The sequence below is a fragment of the Entelurus aequoreus genome, linkage group LG25 (assembly GCF_033978785.1).
Source record: "Entelurus aequoreus isolate RoL-2023_Sb linkage group LG25, RoL_Eaeq_v1.1, whole genome shotgun sequence".
Taxonomy (NCBI): Eukaryota; Metazoa; Chordata; class Actinopteri; order Syngnathiformes; family Syngnathidae; genus Entelurus; species Entelurus aequoreus.
In genome coordinates this window covers 13,571,966-13,592,769 of record NC_084755.1, presented here as the reverse complement: position 1 = coordinate 13,592,769, position 20,804 = coordinate 13,571,966, and the positions used below count along the sequence as shown (strand labels likewise).

General features: G+C 41.5%; 1 protein-coding gene across 1 annotated transcript in view; it reads right to left on the bottom strand.

Moving 5' to 3' along the window:
- sdk2a (sidekick cell adhesion molecule 2a) overlaps positions 1 to 20,804 on the bottom strand; it is a 405,582-nt gene that overhangs the window by 50,888 nt on the left and 333,890 nt on the right. Inside the window, exons 23-34 of the mRNA XM_062036709.1 lie at positions 18,737 to 18,858; positions 16,941 to 17,050; positions 16,723 to 16,873; positions 16,403 to 16,640; positions 13,498 to 13,613; positions 13,235 to 13,424; positions 12,069 to 12,167; positions 11,791 to 11,985; positions 11,510 to 11,711; positions 11,334 to 11,437; positions 3,344 to 3,414; positions 3,122 to 3,257 (exon numbers count right to left, since the gene is read on the bottom strand). Of these exons, the coding sequence (XP_061892693.1) occupies positions 3,122 to 3,257; positions 3,344 to 3,414; positions 11,334 to 11,437; positions 11,510 to 11,711; positions 11,791 to 11,985; positions 12,069 to 12,167; positions 13,235 to 13,424; positions 13,498 to 13,613; positions 16,403 to 16,640; positions 16,723 to 16,873; positions 16,941 to 17,050; positions 18,737 to 18,858 (1,734 nt within the window). The remainder of the gene's footprint in view (positions 1 to 3,121; positions 3,258 to 3,343; positions 3,415 to 11,333; positions 11,438 to 11,509; positions 11,712 to 11,790; positions 11,986 to 12,068; positions 12,168 to 13,234; positions 13,425 to 13,497; positions 13,614 to 16,402; positions 16,641 to 16,722; positions 16,874 to 16,940; positions 17,051 to 18,736; positions 18,859 to 20,804) is intronic.

Genomic DNA, 20,804 nt, shown 5'->3' with positions numbered 1-20,804 from the left:
ATGTGTAAGTTACCCATGTCTTGGGCACTAATACACCCCCATACCATGACAGATGCAGGCTTTTCAACTTTGCGCCTATAACGATCCAGATGGTTCTTTTTCTCTTTGTTCCGGAGGACACGACGTCCACAGTTTCCAAAAACAATTTGAAATGTGGACTCGTCAGACCACAGAACACTTTTCCAATTTGCATCAGTCCATCTTAGATGAACTTGGGCCCAGCGAAGCCGGCGGCGTTTCTGGGTGTTGTTGATAAATGGCTTTCGCTTTGCATAGTAAAGCTTTAACTTACACTTACAGATGTAGCGACCAACTGTAGTTACTGACAGTGGTTTTCTAAAGTGTTCCTGAGCCCATGTGGTGATATCCTTTACACATCGATGTCGCTTTTTGATGCAGTGGATCGAAGGTCTTTAATATCATCGCTTACGTGGAGTGATTTCTCCAGATTCTTTGAACCTTTTGATGATATTACGGACCGTAGATGGTGAAAGCCCTAAATTCCTTGCAATAGCTGGTTGAGAAATTTTTGTTCTTAAACTGTTGGACAATTTGCTCACGCATTTGTTCACAAAGTGGTGACCCTCGTCCCCATCCTGGTTTGTGAATGACTGAGCATTTCATGGAAGCTGCTTTTATACCCAATCATGGCACCCACCTGTTCCCAATTAGCCTGTTCACCTGTGGGATGTTCCAAATAAGTGTTTGATGAGCATTCCTCAACTTTCTCAGTCTTTTTTGCCACTTGTGCCAGCTTTTTTGAAAAAATGTTGCAGGCATCAAATTCCAAATGAGCTAATATTTGCAAAAAATAACAACTTTTTCCAGTTCGAACATTAAATATCTTGTCTTTGCAGTCTATTCAATTGAATATAAGTTGAAAAGGATTTGCAAATCATTGTATCTTGTTTTTTTATTACCATTTACACAACATGCCAAACTTCGCTGGTTTTGGGTTTTGTATTACAAATAGGGATATAAGGATAAACGACAATATTGAGCTCAATTATTAAAACTATCGACGGTTAATATTACTGTACTTTAAAAAAATCACAGGCTAACATGACTACAACATGGCAGCTGCATGACTATGTCCATCCCCACTAAGAAAGGACATACCCCAATCTAAACCTATACTTGGCCGTCTGAGCAACTAAGCCAAAACTTGTTTTCATATGAGGGTCACATTGCAGTTATGGCTGTTCTCAGAGGGCCGCTTTTCACAGTGAATGTCCTGTCTAAGTATTATAAATAATAATCGCCTTATGTTACACTATTACAATATTTCATATGGATTTTATTATTGGATTTTTTTCCACATACAAATTGATAGATAACATACCTGTTTTTAAAATCTTAAGTCAGGGGGACGAGCATTTTATTGTAACAAAAAATTGTTTGGAATATATGTTAATAATACAGAAGGCCGGACACTAAAAAGTCAAATGTCTATTGATACAGTATTATTATGTTGAAAAAACCCCGCTAAAAACAGACATTACATATATATGAAGACAAAACTTGGTGTCAGTTTTGTATTACATGAAACTAGTGTTGTCCCGATACCAATATTTTTATACCTGTACCGAAATTATTTTGATACTTTTCGGTACTTTTCTAAATAAAACAAAAACTTGCATTAGTGGCTTTATTTTAACCAAAAATCTTAGGGTACATTAAACATATGTTTCTTATCGCAAATTTGTCCTTAAATAAAATAGTGAACATACAAGACAACTTGCCTTTTATTAGTAAGTAAACAAACACGGGCTTCTAATTTAGCTGCTGACATATGCAGTAATATATTGTGTCATTTTCTATTATTTTGTCAAAATTGTTAAGGACAAGTGGTAGAAAATGAATGATTAATCTACTTGTTCATTTACTGTTGATATCTGCATACTTTCTCTTTTAACATGTTCTATCTACACTTCTGTTAAAATGTAATAATCACTTATTCTTCTGTTGTTTGGATGCTTTACATTAGTTTTGGATGATACCACAAATTTGGGTATAGAGGCGGTATAGTACAGAATATGATTTTATTAGTATCGGGATACTATACTAATACCAGTATACCATACAACCCTATATGAAAGAACATGTAATTTTATTTTTACAGTGAAAAAAACCCCAAGCAGTTAAACTGTAAAAAAAAACCGAGCAAAAAGATGTATTGTAGTGAGAAAAAGCAGAAATTGTTATTATAATAATAATAATAATAATACATTGTTGCTTAAAACACAAACAATGTGTCTTTAAATACTGTTATATAAAGTCGTCTTTTTTTCAAATAAATTTTTTAAAAACTTTTTAAATGATTGGACACCCTTGCTATAAGAAGTTCAGACACTCCTGAGTTATTAGCATCAAATGTTTAGCTTTCTTTACATTATCGCTCTTTTTTTTTTTACTGTTTTTTGCAGGCCAACAAAACTGTAGCTGCGGGCTTCACTTTGGACACTCCATCATTATTATTATTATCATTATTTTTATTTTTATTGTTATTATTTTTATTATTATTATTGTTTTTAATATTATTAATTATTATAATTATTATTATCATCATCATCATCATCATTATTATTATTAATATTATTATTATTCCTGTGTTAATATACTGTTATTACATGTCAGATAGTTCTCAAGTTCAAAAGAAATGCAATTGCATGCAATTCATGCCATTTTTCTGTCAAAATTAAAAGAACAAATATGTTTAAAGATGAAGCGCTTTACTGATGCACATTATTTCCAGGCTTTCACGGGCCACATAAAACCATGTTGCGGGCCAGATGTGGCCCCCGGGCCTTGACTTTGACTCAGGTGAACTAAGCTATTTAATGGTACGCACTGAACCTTCAAGTTGTGCTCTCTTAAAACAGAGTGATCGATCTATACTCAGGGGAATACAAGACGGAGGTGTTTTTACGACGCTTTCAAGGACCTGCGAACAGAGTAGGACGCCGCGACGCCCACCGGAACACCGCCAGTGAAGCATAACAACCACGAAACATGCAAAGTAGTAGTACTTTTTCAGTGATAATAATGACAACCGTGATAATTGTAGGCCCAATATGACATTTTCACATCGCTACATCTCTAATGACAAATAAAAGCTCACCAGTGAGGTCGGCCCAGCTAGGGGAGGGACTGTTGACGGTGCGAACTGTGAAGCTGCGCAGTCGGTCATAGTACAACTCTCTGTACCTGACCCTGAAGCCAAGTAGAATTCCATTGATGTGATCCTCGGAGGGGGACTAAAAAGCAGGATATTTACATTTAACATGACTGACGTTTTACATTATTATTATTATTATTATTATTATATACATTGCAACATTACCTGCCAGCGGACCAGCACAGACGTGGTGGTGTGGGGTGTTACAGACAGAATGGTGGGGGGTTTGTCTGGGGCTGCAAAAAGACAAGAAAATTAGGATATTTTCTACAAAAACAAAACCCAACGAATGAGTATATTTGAGGTAAACACAGAGCCTGGTGCCATCAGATATTTACTGTCAGCATGCTACATCAAAACATCTATTGTATGTCATCTTTTATTTCAACATTCCTTGCTGGAAAAAAAAAATACAACGTAGGGGCAGAAAATATGACTTTTGACAACAGGTGCTGCTACGGACAGCAATTGTCATCATTTATTTCAACATTCCTTGCTGGAAAAAAAAATACAACATAGGGGCAGAAAATATGACTTTTGACAACAGGTGCTGCTACCGACAGCATTTAAAATAAATAGGAGTCATGCTCTGACTTTTGACCCAAAGGTTCTTCAATGTGAGCGGAGGTCTTTCAATGCCAATTTGTGTCTTGTTCAGACTTTCGACCGTGTGTGCTTCACTTCAAAACTCGATAAGGCAATTCACGAAGGAATTGCGTGTGAATGCTCCAATGCTGAAGTTGAACTGAAATCATTTTTTTTTAGAATTGTTGAAGTAGAGCACACAATTCCTGAATAGGCTGCATATTTTGAAGTTGGAACAGTTTGAATCAGATGAAAAATGTGGGAATTGTGGAACTTTGAAGAATGTCCCATTGATTTGGGAATTTCGGGAAAAGCGGAAATGTTTTTTTTAATGATAACAAACTTGAATGGAATGAATGAGTTGAAATGGTTGGTGTTGAAATTTTTCAAATCGGTCGAGAAATGTCGAAGTAGTAACGTGTTGAATTTAGAAATGGTATAACGGAATTCCTGGAATTTCAGGAAAACCGGGAATTTTTCCAGTTCAAAAAACAACTTTGTGATTAAGAGGAATGTTTTGACGGTGGAACAGTTGAAGTGGGTTGAAAAATGTGGGAGGAGTACTCGCCAGAAAAAAGGGTGGAAATAGGCCTTTGGAAAACCAGGAATTCTGGAAAATCCTGGTATTTTTTTGAATTTGGAAAAAGTTTGAATTTCCAGGATGGTGGAATGGTTTGAGTAGGTTGAAAAATGTGGAAATGGTGGAAGTTTAAAAAATGGCCAATTCATTTTGAATGGGAAAAATGTCCCATTCAAAAATTTAAGAAATTGTACCGTAAAGTTAATTACTTTGAAGACGACCAATAAAAACGCAATAAACGGGGACGGAAATTTGACCCGGCAAATATAAACTAAACAAAACACCGGCGGAAAGCAATAACCGATAAAAAAAAACAGGCAAACCGGAGTTTTGACCCAGACAAGACTTCCTTTCTGATTTCAATGCATAAAAAGTGCGATAACGCCAACAGTGTACGATATCATTTAAAATCAAGAGATGTCTTGCACTGACCGTTGTCCCCAGATACTTCAATTGGATAAGGAATCTTTTAGAAACAATAGGTTTCTTGTACGGACCGTTGTCCCCAAGATACTTTAATTAAATAGGAACTAATCCGGGTCTCTGCAGGTTTCAATAAGTCAAATTTAGGACTTGTTAAGATATTTTTAAGGCCATAATGAATATAATTTAAGACCATTTCACATCCATATGGACAAAAAAGTACAAAGACATAAAGGAGAATCAGAGTGCCAGAATGAATTGGAAGTATATGAATTAATTCACTGCTCTTTCACATTGGAAAACCAAATGTTTAAACTAAATACACCAGAAGACTCTCAGTTGTAGAATCATAACAACCATTTTTCAGATTTGTCATAAAAGTGTTTTCTTGCAAAAGGTGCAATGTGCTTCATATCGAGTGTTTTCATGTAACAACAACCAGAATGTCAGCAATGGAAGAGCAAAGCACAACAATATATTGTCTGAGAAATGACTATGTAATAGTATGATTGCACTAGTACACCTTCTATTGATTTTCTTCAACAATTGGCGTCACTTTTATTTTATTTTACTTTTTGTTCTGGAGCCACCTGACTAACATGACAAGTGACATATCAGGAGTGGACTGGGACACAAATTTGGCCCTGGAATTTTGTGATCCAGACCAACACACGACCAAGTCTTTAATATGACCACTATGCTGAACAATATCTCTTTAAACTCTGGAGCTGTGAATAAACTGATGAACAGTGGATTGCTTACTTGCTCTTAAAAAAAGGTACGGGATTAATGTATTTAAAATTTAGGAATGTTTTTTTTTTGTCCTGTCCAGCTACTCAGGCAAATCATATAGTTGATGTAGATACCCATATCGGCTGTACAGATTTACTTTACAAAAGAAAAGCGTGGGATACTTCTCTTGTTGCCTTATTTGTATTTGACCTTACTAAATGTATTTATAATATTATTTGGTGCAGCCGGGCCGGGTAGAAAGAGGAAAAAAGAAAGACATAGGGGGAAATTGCGGGGACAAGAGGGAGATAAGACAGAGAGACAACCATAACAATAACAACAACAACAACAACAGAACAACATCAGCAAATAGGATATGTACAAATATGATGGTAAAAGTGATAGCAAAGAAGCAGTTAGTGAAATAAATATTAATAACACAGAAATGACAATGGACATTATTGCATTACAAATGGAGCAATACAAATACCAATAGAAATAGCACTATTGATAATGAATAATAACAATAATTACTTCTATTATCAACAATACAATTGTTCAAATGCAACAATACATATACGTAATGATAACTTGAACTACAAAAGAAAGCAGATAAATGGAGGGGAAGAAGAAAGCAGATAAATGGAGGGGAAGAAAGGGAAGCCAACTATATTAACCTTGTAGATTCTTATAGTAAGAATAGGTTAAGCTTTGTCAGTGTGCCATGTGTTATCCAGTTTCCCCTAGGGCAACAACGTTAATATATGTTTGATGACACGTGATTATATGCATGAGTGTATGTATGTATGTATATGTACAGAATGTGTATATGTATGTTTGTACACTGAATGTATATGTACGGTATGTGTATATGTATGTTTGTACACTGATTGTATATATACAGTATGTGTATATGTATGTTTGTACAATGAATGTATATGTACAGTATGTGTATATGTATGTTTGTACAGTGAATGTATATGTACAGTATGTGTGTGTTTGTACAGTGAATGTATATGTACAGTATGTGTATATGTATGTTTGTACAGTGAATGTATATGTACAGTATGGGTATATGTATATTTGTACAGTGAAAGTGTGGATGTATGAACTTTGAGTGTGTAGGTTTGTACTGTATTTGTGTATGTATGTGGGAGCGTAGGTACCTATGAATGCGCGTATGTATGTATATATGTATGAATAATTGTGTGTATGTGAGTATGTATGTGTATTTGTATGTACAATATATTTGACTCCCAGTGTGTGCGGGAGCCAGGGGACCGTTTATTTATCACTCACCCATACGAAACACCTTGAAGTGAAGTGAAGTGACTTATATTTATATAGCGCTTTTCTCTAGTGACTCAAAGCGCTTTTACATAGTGAAAGCATTGCGACAAGCATTTGGATCTGCAGTGTGGCATTATTTGAAAAAAATAGCAGATATGGCTTAAGTGGTTAATAAAAACTAACAATATGATATTGTTGTTGTTTTCCAATACTTTAGATAACTTTAGCTGTAACTCACCGCGCCATCATGTTTGCTATTTATTTCATTTCATTTTCAATTCGTTTTGAACCGTTTATGAATGTTTTATCCACATCAACGCCATGCTGGTAGAAGGCAGACCTGCTAACCATAATATCACCTCTTCATTAATACGCAGTAGCGTTTTCATCAACATTTGTTATTTTAGCTCCTCTATCTCCTCATGCGCTGTCGTCAGAGCAATGCAGAAAACAGTCAAATATCGCCTTCAGTTGTCTGCTCTCAGCAGAAAACTGTACCACATGTTAATTATTGATTGGATTCTCTTTTTTGTTTTTGTTTTTCCTCTGTTGTGTCTATCTGCCCTGCACTCATGCCATGGACTGATCCCCATTGAAGATGATTGGACGAGGAAGGGCTACAACATGCATAAGTTGGACTTCTGGTCCTCTGTAGTCTTTCATTGGCCCAAAGAGCCTTAGGCTATGTCTACACTAGTGTTGTCCCGATACCAATATTTTGGTACCGGTACCGGTACCAAAATGATTTTGATACTTTTCGGTTAAGTCCTTAAATAAAATAGTGAACATACTAGACAACTTGTATTTTAGTAGTAAGTAAACAAACAAAGGCTCCTAATTAGTCTGCTGACGTATGCAGTAACATATTGTGTCATTTATCATTCTATTATTTTGCCAACATTATTAAGGACAAGTGGTAGGGACAAGCAGTAGAAAATGGGTGGATGGATGGTAGAAAATTAATTATTCATCTACTTGTTCTTTTACTGTTAATATATGCTTATTTTCTGTTTCAACATGTTCTATCTACACTTCTGTTAAAATGTAATAATCACTTATTCTTCTGTTGTTTGATACTTTACATTAGTTTTGGATGATACCACAAATGTCGGTGTCAATCCGATACCAAGTCGTTACAGGATCATACATTGGTCGTATTCAAAGTCCTCATGTGTCCAGGGACATATTTCCTGAGTTTATAAACAGCATATGAATTTTCAAAAAATGAAAGAAGATGTTGTGATGCCAAAAAATATCGACGTAACCAGAGTAGTATCGACTAGATACGTGCCTGTACTTGGTATCATTACAGTGGATGTTAGGTGTAGATCCACCCATGGCGTTTGTTTACATTTTGATGCCATTGAGCTACGGTGTGTAGTGAAGCATGTTTAGCTATTCCTTGTCGGGATTATACTTGTAAGAAACTTACTATATTTGTCGCCATGGAGGCGAGGATTAGTGATTTAGAAGTAGCTAAAACACTGCCGACGGCGGATGGACTTTAGCCGCTAGCTAGCTAGCCATGTCTTAAAGCACCTCTTCCTGAGGGTGTTTCAGTGTTATAACTTCACCTTTATCGTTAGTTTTTAAGCCAAAATGTGTCCGTTCTCCCTTTTCTGTCTGCACACTGTGTCTGCTTGTAAGTACTCCGTGATTATGCACTGCCGAACATGCTCATCTCCTCGTAAACCAACAATGACTCACCATGACTTTGACGCGGGCGCGGGGGGTTGCGGGACCGGTACGTTTCAGAGGCGGTATAGTACCAAAAATGATTCATTAGTATTGGGGTACTATACTAATACCTGTGTACCGTACAAAACTAGTGTTCATTAAGCCGGATAACCCCTTAAACAAATAATTATTTAGCCTAAGCCTCGAGTCAAACCATCATTTAAGATAACCCTCCTTGGATAATTCTTTACACGGGTAAGTGCGCCGTGTATTTGTTGAATCTCCGGCTCTTAGCTCTGTATAGACTCATTGATGGTTTACAAACTGAGTTCGGAGAGGAAGTGAAGTCAGAAAGACCGCGCCCCACACAAGAAGTGGCATGCCCGTGTTTCTCCTTCTACATGTACAGACGCTTGTGGAAATCACACATGAATACCTTAAGAGAAAGCGATTGCAGCTATTTGGGATACAACACTTCTCAGACGAATGTCCAGGTCAGCTGTGATTCTACTTACCGAAAAACTTTGTCCATTTGTCGAAGGAGAGACATCGAGAATGCAGGCTGCCGTGGATATGATACAAAAGGTAGCGTGTGCTTTGTACTACCTGGCCGTCGAGGGACGACTACAGAAAACATCGAATGCATTTGGACTGGCAAAGCAGACTGTATCAGTTATTGTCCGCCATGTATGTCGCGGACTCAACGTCGAGGTCCAGAGTATATAAAGTCACCAAAAACAAATGGACAATGAAAGCAAAAGAGTGAGGAGTGTCCTGACCAGATATCTAGATCCCTAGATTGACTGATCTAAAATGTTCTTTATCACATTGTTTAATGTCACGCGTCCAATAAAGATTTGATTAATTTATGATGGTTCAGGTGTGATTCACTACAATAGGGCCCCACAGCACACAGTATTCCAGTTAATTGAAATACCACAACACTGGATATTGTTCAGATAAGTACAATTTAATTTAAGAACTTGTACACAAAGCAAAACTGGAGGTGACTATGACGTGCGCATTTTCTGCGCATGCGTACTAGGTCGCGTTGCGCCGGCGGAAGGGGGCTTAGAACGACCATTATGTGTGTGTGGACAAGGATAAGGTTAGGTGGGATTTACTCTGGATAACCTTAGCTGGCTTAGTGTAGAAGGGGCCTAAACAGACAAGACGCAGACTGAGCCAATTAATCGTCACCTTTCTGTCGCTGTTGTGTGTCGGGCTACGGTGTCAGGCGAGGGAGTTGTAGCGAATGACCGAAGATTGTTTATAGAGAGAGAATGCTCTACCGCGTCTTACACAAGGTGTATTAGCAGTCACTTACATCATCTTCTTTATGTCACTTAAAGGCCTACAACTACCGACCACGCAGTCTGATAGTTTATATATCAATGATGAAATCTTAACATTGCAACACATGCCAATACGGCTGGGTTAACTTATAAAGTGCAATTTTAAATTTCCCGCTAAACTTCCGGTTGAAAACGTCTATGTATGATGACGTTTGCATGTGACGTCAATCGTTGAAACGGAAGTATTCGGACACATTGTATCCAATACAAAAAGCTTGGTTTTCATCGCAAAATTCCACAGTATTCCGGACATCTGTGTTGGTGAATCTTTTGCAATTTGTTTAATTAACAATGGAGACTGCAAAGAAGAAAGCTGTAGGTGGGATCGGTGTATTAGCGGCTGGCTACAGCAACACAACCAGGAGGACTTTGACTTGGATAGCAGACGTGCTATCCGACGCTAGCCGCCGACCGCATCGATGATCGGGTGAAGTCCTTCGTCGCTCCGTCGATCGCTGGAACGCAGGTGAGCACGGGTGTTGATGAGCAGATGAGGGCTGGCTGGCGTAGGTGGATAGCTAATGTTTTTAGCATAGCTCTGTGAGGTCCCGTTGCTAAGTTAGCTTCAATGGCGTCGTTAGCAACAGCATTGTTAAGCTTCGCCAGGCTGGAAAGCATTAACCGTGTAGTTACAGGTCCAGGGTTTAATATTATTGTTGATTTTCTGTCTATCCTTCCAGTCAGGGGTTTATTTCTTTTTTTTCTATCTGCAGTTAAGCCTGATGCTATCACGTTAGCTCCGTAGCTAAAGTGCTTTGCCGATGTATTGTCGTGGAGATAAAAGTCACTGTGAATGTCCATTTCGCGTTCTCGACTCTCATTTTCAAGAGGATATAGTATCCAAGGTGGTTTAAAATACAAATCCGTGATCCACAATAGCGAAAAAAGATGCGTCCTGCACTGCACTCTAGTCCTTCACTCTCACGTTCCTCATCCACGACTCTTTCATCCTGGCTCAAATTAATGGGGTAATCGTCGCTTTCTCGGTCCGAATCGCTCTCACTGCTGGTGTAAACAATGGGGAAATGTGAGGAGCCTTTCAACCTGTGACGTCACACTACTTCCGGTACAGGCAAGGCTTTTTTATCAGCGACCAAAAGTTGCGAACTTTATCGTCGATGTTCTCTACTAAATCCTTTCAGCAAAAATATGGCAATATCGCAAAATGATCAAGTATGACACATAGAATGGATCTGCTATCCCCGTTTAAATAAAAAAAAATCATTTCAGTAGGCCTTTACAAACAGATAGTTCTCAATGGCAGTTAGGGCCATGATCTTTAAGTCCAATCATCAGTGGTCTTGCTCATTTGAAACATTATGCCAGAACGTTTGAAGAAAATTCTTTAAAGTTATGATAAGCCGCGCAAAAATATGTGCACCTTTTTGACTTTTGACCTCATCTGCCTCAGCTATCTTGTCTTCATCAATAGGATTCTTAGTTTGATGAAATAAATTCAACAGCTTCCTGCCAAAACCAATGGAAACAAAACAGGGCTTGGTGAGTTTCTTACCATCCTGTAGAGTGGTGATGGCCTCACTCTCCTGGCTGTATTCACTGTCTCCAATGTCATTGGTGGCCTTGACACGAAACTGGTAGGACGTGAAGGGTTTTAACCTTTAAAGAGACAGGGACCGTTTCATGTCATTGGTCAACGATGCTAATACTACCAGGTGTGGTCACATTTACCTGTCCACAGAGTACGAGATCATCTCATGGCTGACAGACGCAGAATGGACCGTCCAGTTGCTGTCGGGCAGTTCTCTGTACTGCACTGTGTAGTAACGGACCGGAGAGAGGCCGTCGCTGCCCGGTTCCCATGACAACTGCACTCTGCGAGCCTGCACTCGCTCTTGAGGCACGACAGGCCGGCTCGTGGGTTGGGGTCGCGCTGAAGGGCAGACGCAAAAGCGGATTTTCTTCATGTCGTGTTTTCAGGGTGAGGGCAACGCTTGACCCTCAGTTCTTACCTCGCTTCTCTGTCGTGACCACCAAGGCCTCGGCCGCTTCCCCCCAGCCCTTGCGTGTTTGCGCAGTCAGGCGGAAGATGTAAACCATTTCAGGCCTGAGCCCCGTCGCCGTGTACTGTCGAGCGCTGGGGCTCAGAACGTCTACGGTGGCGGCACTCGTACTGGAGGAGTTTCTCCTGTATGTGATCTGGTAGGCTGCCAGGACAACAAATACGTCAACATAAGAACAAACTGTCTTCTCGTAGCAAAGTGCTGATGGTTAGCACATAAAATCTCACCCAGGATGATGCCGTTTGGCTGGGAAGGAGGTTGCCAGATGAGCCTGACTGATGTGGTTCTGACTTCGGGGAACAGGATGCCAACCGGAGGACCTGGAACTGCGATGCAACAAAAGTTTAGGCTAAGTACCGTATTTTTCAGGCCATATGGTGGCCGATGAACGGATTATAAGGGATCGTGGGGGCGGTATAGCTCGGTTGCCGTTCCAGCAACTTGAGGGTTCCAGGCTCGAGCCCCGCTTCTGCCATTCTAGTCACTGGCCCTTTGTGTCCTTGGGCAAGACACTTTACCCACCTGCTCCCAGGGGCACCCACACTGGTTTAAAAATGTAACTTAGATATTGGGTTTAACAATGTAAAGCGCTTTGAGTCACTAGAGAAAAGCGCTATATAAATATAATTCACTTCATATTATGATATTTTTCCGACATTTAAAACACGTCCTTGTGGTCTACATAACATGTAATGGTGGTTCTTTGGTCAAAATGTTGCATAGATTATGTTTTACAGACCGTCTTCAAGCTGCTTTCCGACTGTCTCTTTAGGAAGTACCCTTTTGTGGGCGGTCTTATTTACGAGTCTCCAGTTGGACTGCGTCATCTGCCCATCAATCTTTGTTGTAGTTTTTACTACTGACAGATTCAAGTTAAAACTCTACACTACTTTGTACTACAAATGGCAATAGCGGAGGATGAATTCCCAACAACAAAATGATAGAGAAAAATAAGGAGCTTATTGACTGCGACAATAAGGCGGGCAGACGCACGCACATTTTTGGGACTTATGCAGATCTCAAATACACATCAGCAGGTACCAATAGGTAAGAAAAGCTGACATGTGTATGTTCTATATTGTCAATGAAACATCAAAGTTTTGGTCTTGCTTGCTTTCCTGTCGGTACTTGCTCGTGTCATTTTTTGAACAGGCGTCAACCTGCAGTTCACACGTATCTCGTATGTGTGACTGCCATCTAATGGTCACACCTATTACACCATGTACCACAACTAGAATAAGTACAACCAGAATTATTACATATATAAGGTGCACCGGGTTATATGGTGCCCTGTCGATTTTTGAGAAAATGAAAGGATTTTAAGTGCGACTTATAGTCCGAAACATACTGTTTAATAATCAGCATCATTTTCCATGTTCCGTCATCAAATTACCATCATCCAGCGTTCTTTCCAGGATGGATGGCGAGCTGCTCCTTCCGTCGCCAATACGGGTGAATGCCAGGACCCGGATCTCGTAGAGAACGTACTTGCCCAGACCGGTCAGATGGACACTGTGGCTCGTGTTGCCATCCACTGTCCAGAAGTTGGGGGTAATTTCTGAGCCCTTCTCTTTGTAGATGACCTGGTAATGGAGGTAAAATAGATCAATGGAGCACCACAGTAGTTTTGAGTGGGAGTGGAAGTGCTGCACTGACCTTGTAGCCCAGGATGAGGCCGTTGCGATCCGGCTCTGGGACTTCTCCCCAGCGTACCAGGATCTTGCTTGAGGTGGTGGCGAAGGCTGACACATTGCTGGGACCACTGGATGGCACTAAGAGAACAAGTGGAGTTAAGATTCCAAATACCTAGCATTGCACACTGATCTACTAGAGCAGTGATTCTCGAACGGTGGTACTCGTACCACTAGTCAGAGCCGTGTATAGAGAGAGTATACACAACTGGGTTTCAGAGTGGGTCCCAAACATGTCGCCCTGTAGTGACGTGAGGGGCTTTTAACCAATCATTTAAGACCATTTTGTCTGGTCTTGCGCTCTCTGATCGGTCAAAAATCCTTCACGTGACTACACGGTGCCATTTTTGGGACCAACTCTGAAACCGGATGTCCATACTCTCCCTATACACGGCTCTGCCACAAGTGGTACGCATGCCCCATCTAATGGTACACCAACGAATCACTTAAATTTTTATGCATCACACCATAAATTGGAATACTTTACTTTGACATGCGCAGAACCTAACATAAACGGAAAGGTGTGTTATTATTTGTGCTATGGCGCCATCTTTTGGACGAGTTTGCTCACTGCAGGTACTGACAAAGCAGCGACTTCCACTCTAAACAAACATGGCTTTGTGCATTTCTGCTCGTCCTGTCATGACACACGCACAGTCCGTTCCTCCCTCGTCTGCAGGAGCACTCAGCAGCTCCACTCTGAGTACGTCCAGACACGCCCCCACACGCGCTGTGCAGACCGCACCCACACGTGCTGTGCAGACCGCACCCACATGCCGCCGCAGCTGGAGACAATCATCAATCAAGACACCTGGCAGTGATTACGGACGACGGGATAAAGAGCCTCGCCGCTGACTACTCCTCGTCGGAACGTTGCTTTGCTTGCAGCAAGCTCACGCCTCTGACTTCCCACCAGTGTTCTTCTCCTGTGCTTGTTTCTTCGTACATTGTTTTTGATCTCCTTCGTCTCTCCTTCCTCCCACAGTCCCTGTCTCAGCTCCCGCTGTCATATTCCCCTGAATCCTGTTTGCCCTCCTGATTACCCGACACCTTGCCTGGACTTTGGACGCTCTCTCCTGCACTACGACCACGCTTGGACCCCCGGACCTCTTTGCCTTCTCCCTCTGGATTTGGACGCCACCATTCAACACGCATGACAACACCCCTTACGGTATCTTTATATATTAATTCCAGCACATTGTTTACATTCAAACACATAGTAGCATACGCTACGTAATCATAAATCACTCAATAAATACATTGAGTTTATACTTCTGCTGTTGTGCCGTCTCCTTCCCCCCGTCTAAGACATAACACGTCCGACGTTATCACTGTATTTATTTATAATTTTTTCCGTCTGTTCACTACTTTTGTTTTACCTCTCTTTTTGAATGGAGCTGTTTTGGGCTTTTTATGTTGTGATTATGTACGGGTTGCGGCGCGTCTTCAAGTTACGACATTCTGTGTATGTGTTTGAGGCTAGCAGTTAAAAAAAAAAAGCAGTTGGGGTAGCTGTAAACTTGTGAATAAAACAGCTCGTTAAGACGACAACTGGATTCCTTTTTTTATTGTTAGATCGACACATGATACTCCAGACCATACTTTTGTTTTTGCTAGTCTTGTTTTAAAGCAACAAACTCAACAGTATATAACGCTACATCTGCACATGTTGAACAGGGGGAGACAGCATCTGGACGATCGCTTAATTCCGAGACTATTAAATTTAGTCCCCGCTCCACCACCAAAGTGTAGCTGACATCAAGGACATGGGCAGTAAGGATAATCCTAACCTGAATTTTGGAAGATGTGTTTTCATGCGCTACAATCTGAATGACTATTGGTATAAACCACCTGTCCCGATAGGATTCACGTGTATGATCCGAATGGCGCGTTTACATGAAAAATTTTCAGGTGTTTATTCTGATTAAATGTGTCCATGTGCGCATAGCTTATGATATAATTTAATGAAATATGCATTTTCTTGCAACAAGATCCACCCAGAGCGCACTTTCAGCGTGCAAAAAATTATGTTGTCTAGATAACACTTCTATATTACCCAGAAAAGGTGGAATATATAATATTTGTGTGCTGCATGTCAACATGACGAAACGCCACAGGTTGGACCATATGCTGTCATAAATATAGAGGGAAATGAGTGTCTCCATGGTGATAGCCGGTGTACATGCAAAAACCTCATTTAAATAGAGCGTTCTGCACTATTTTTGCGCTTGTTATTAATTATACCCAAAGTTTTAGTAAGTGCATCCGGCAGTGGAGGCTCCTTTATGGGGTTTTGGGGCACTAGGAGGTTAACCCCTTTACTACTGTTATCCCAGGTGGCCCTTGGCAAAGGCCTAGTACCTGACTGCCCCCTACCCAGGGATACGGTGAAGACCTCAACGGCGGAACAGGCGGAAGACGGTAGATGTATGAACCACCACAACGGCTGCGATGGCGGAAGAAGGCACCCCCACATCCATGTGGGCCAAGTTATGGGGAAATAACAACCCAAGACCTCAACGGTGGAACAGGCGGAGGATGACTGCTAACCCTATGGAGCGTCACAAGCAGAAAAGGGTCCCCAGTCGTCTCGGACTCCATGCCGCTGGACCCTGACCCGGATCTGTCAAGGATCGTGTGGTGACTGTCTGTGCACCAGTCTCCCTATGTTAAACAAAGTCACGCACAGGCATCCTCCATAAAGGGATACCCTCCTACCAGGAGGACCGTCATACTCGCTTCGAGTGACCACCGATGATGACCCCGCAACACACCCACTAATAGTACACGCAATTTTATAGTTTACACACACTATGTAGCACTTATTTGGATCTTAGTAGATCAGGGCCTGACTGGTAAATCTTGCTTACCGGACTCCCTCGTTCTGCCATGGACAGGCTGGCTCCAGGGTCCAGATCCAATTCCATTGATGGCCTGAACGCGAACCTCATACTCTGTCCACTCCTCCAGGTCTTCAATGGTGAACTCTCTCTCCAGCCGGTCCATGATTACGTGGGAAAGAACTCCCCCTTTAGACCCGGCCTTGGAGTACTGGATCCGGTAGCCGACAAGATCTGGATTCCCGTTGTATTCCCACTCGGGAAGAGGCTGGAGGAAATGCTATATTGTTATTATGAATATATATATATATTTTTAAAAAAGAACACGTGAAGCTTAGGTGAAAACGTACCACCCAGCGAAGCCACAGGCTGGTCTCACTGGCTGTGCGGAGGGTGACGTTGGCGGGGGAGACGTCTGGGGAAGCCTGCAGGGTTTGGATCTTTCTAGAAGGCTGACTAGGGGGGCTAGTACCCACGATGTTCACCTGTCGCATTCTGAACCTGGGGTCAAGGAAACCATGGATTAAATGACAATGAGTACACTCACTGGACATAGTGAGGTGCCTACCTGTAAGAAGTGAAAGGGTTCAGGTCCAGGACCTCCATGGATCTGGCATCCGGCTTATTTGGCAGCTGATGTATCTTAAGCCACTCTTCATTCTCTCCAATGATACCGATCTGTAATACACATGGACGGGCTGCTAATGTCAGCGGACTCGTAGATTGACCAACTGAACCGACACGGGTCACAACATTAGGTACACCTGCATGATCTACTGAAATAGCTGTTATCTTTAAAAAAAGAGATTCCATATTTTTAATATTTAGGGGAACAGGATGATTCTAATCTACATTTAAATCACTTCTTTGTGGTCTGGATCACTGATTCAAAAACTGTGGTACGTGTACCACCAGTGGTACGCCAAATAATCACTTCATTGTTCAAACACAGTGTTACTGTTCAAATTGTGTGTAATGTTACAGTGGCCAAAAATATTAAATATACTAGTTAATTAAAACCTTGTTTTTAATTAATATGTAGGCATACTACACTTATGTACAATACCCAAAACCAGTGAAGTTGGACTGGAAAACTTTGTTACTTTTTGCAAATATTAGCTCATTTGAAATTTGATGCCTGCAAAATGTTTCACAAAAGCTGGCACAAGTGGCAAAAAAGACTGAGAAAGTTGAGGAATGCTCATCAAACACTTATTTGGAACATCCCACAGGTGAACCGGCTAATTGGGAACAGGTGGAAGCCATGATTGTTTATAAAAGCAGCTTCCATGAAATGCTCAGTTATTCACAAACAAGGATGGGGTGAGGGTCACCACTTTGTGAACAAATGCGTGAGCAAATTTTCCAACAGTTTAAGAACAACATTTCTCAACGAGCTATTGCGAGGAATTTAAAGATTTCACCATCTATAGTACGAATTATCATCAAAAGGTTCAGAGAATCTGGATTAATCACTGCACATAAGCGATGATATTACGGACCTTCCATCCCTCAGGCGGTCCCACATTAAAAAGCGACATCAGTGTGTAAAGGATATCACCACATGGGCTAAGCAACACTTCAGAAAACCACTGTCAGTAACTACAGTTTGTCGCTACATCTGTAAGTGCAAGTTAAAAAACTCTAATATGCAAAGCGAAAGCCATTTATCAACAACACCCAGAAACGCAGCCGGCTTCGCTGGGCCCGAGCTCTTCGAAGATGGACTGATGCAAATTGGAAAAGTGTTCTGTGGTCTGACGAGTCCCCATTTCAGATTGTTTTTGGAAAATGTGAACATCGTGTCCTCCAAAGAGGAAAAGAACCATCTGTACTGTTATAGGCGCAAAGTTCAAAAGCCAGCATCTGTGATGGTATGGGGGTGTATTAGTGCCCAAGGGATGGGTAACTTACACATCTGTGAAGGCACCATTAATGCTGAAAGGTACATACAGGTTTTGGAGCAACATATGTTGCCATCCAAGCAACGTTATCATGGACGCCACTGCTTATTTCAGCAAGACAATTTCCAGACTGAAGCTCAGGTTAAATGTACTGGACCACACTAGTTAATATGTCCAAGATGCCCACTTAAGCATGTTCGTCAATCTGTGACTTCATTAATTCTCTACTATCAAAACATTAAAAGCATCCCAAAACACAGCATTCAGAGGGATCCAAAATTGTGTGCAAGCTCGGGCCCAAATGCACGAACCTTATGCTTTGACATTGTTTAACTTGAGTATCCAACGTTGTAACAACATTCATAAGTCAGAAAAGAGGAAAAGTCATCATAGGCCCTCTTTAATATTTGCCTGTTTTTAGACCATGTGGTTGTACAGAACCAAATAAAGCGGGTCCTACCTGGGCTTCCACCTGCCAGCGGGAAATGGACGTCTTGCCGTCATAACCGGGCTTGAACTGCAGATTGACGGAGCGAGCGCCGACTTTGGAGATGGCTAAATTGGTTGGGGGGCCCGGTAGTTCTGTAATAAAAAAATAAAAAAGACAGCTGCAAATCTTAGAAGGAATCAAAGAGAACAATTTTGATATTTTTATATAACTTGGAACTTTGAAAAGTTTTAAAAATGTATTGTCTCGATTGGGTCGCATGTTTATGCGTGGATCGTTCTCCCAAGATGCAGCAGGAACTCCAGAGGCAAGGTGCAGATGAGACAATGATTTATTCCTCATAAATCATACAACAATACAGGACACAAACAAAAGAGATGCGTCCCGATTGCACGGGGAGCTAAGGCAAAAACTTAGCACAGGAATCATGAGCAAGGAATCAAGAAATAATCCAAACGTAACTGTTGCATACAGCAAACAAGACAGCCAGACAGTCTGTGGTGAAAGACAGGAATAATTAGCTCTCCGATTAGTGCCCAGGAGTAGGTGAGCGTCTCGAACACTAATCAGAGGCAGGTGAAAACAATCTGCAGTCATGGCAACTAAAATACAAACCCAGGGGTGCTCAAAAACAGGAACTGAAGGACTCCAAAACTAAACAAAACATGATCCGGGCAACGGATCATGACAGTACCCCCTCCGTTAAGGACAGATCCCAGGAAACAAAAAGACCAAGTCCAAGAGTCAAGGGAGGGCGGAGGTAGGACTTGGTGGTAGGTCGCCAGGCCAAGTGTCCCCGAATCTACCGGGGACGAGTCAGGTGGCGGCGGAGAGTGGAACGCTGCTGCAGCAGGCAAGGCGGGCAACCACCGAACGGCCACATCCGTAGCCGCCGAGACGGCGGACGCGAGAGGCGCCAGAACTTCAGCAGCCGAAGAGTTCTACGCCTCTGTCCTGGGCGTCGCTGCTGTTTGCGCCAAGGGCGTCCATTAATTGGCCACTAAGGGAGCTGCGTGCGAGCCCGATGGCCGCGACTGCACAGGCGTCGGTGGTCGAGCAGGGTGGACAGCCGGAACCGGCGGCCGAGCCGGACCGAGCCTGCTGTGGGTTAGGACCGCACGAACCTGGCTTTCATGTCCTCCAAGAATTGTGCGGTCCAGAATGTCGGCTGCACGTCGCCGACAAGGGTTCCCGCGAGGTCACTTTCTGACTAGAGGATTTTGTTGTGAACTCGCACGGCTGCAGTAGTTGTGACCCCAAGATGCAGGAACCAGGAGATAGATGCGCAGGTAAGAGGATTTTAATACATTTAAAACAGAGGAAAAGCGGTCATGCATACAACTGTTCTCAAACATATTTAATCCTCGAGTGCTGAGGAACAGGCGAGGCAGGCATAAATAGCCGCCTGATTGGCAACTGCAACCAGGGGTGCCCGGCTGCCAATCAGGGACAGGTGAGGGGAACGAGCGCTCAGGGAGACATGCTAGGAAATGCAACATAAATGAGCGCGCTGACAGGAAATAAACATCAAACAAGGAAACAAACAGATCGTCACAAACATATCTTAAAATTGAGAACATTTTCTGGAGTGACTATCGTTTTTTTAATATGATGGGAGAAAACCTCACTGAATGTTCTGAACTCCGATTGGTTCAACAGCACCTCTGCTGGTTGTAGCCAAATAGTGCACCCCATTTTATGATGGGAGCAGTTTGACCCTGGAACAGGTTCTTTCTATTTCCATTATTTAAATAATCCTCAGTGTTAATCTAACAATGTAAGGCGTTTCCAAAACTCTCAAGCTAAACTTTGCAAAACAACTTTTTAGAAATGTACCAAATATTTGAGGCTCTGGATTTACAAAACCCAAAAACCAGTGAAGTTGGCACGTTGTGTAATTCGTAAATAAAAACATAATATAAATTGCAAATCCTTTTCAATTTATATTCAATTGAATAGACTGCAAAGACAAGATATTCAATGTTCAAACTGAGAAACAAAATTTTTTGGGGCAAATAATCATTAACTTAGAATTTAATGGCAGCAACACGTTGCATAAACTGGGGCATTTTTACCACTG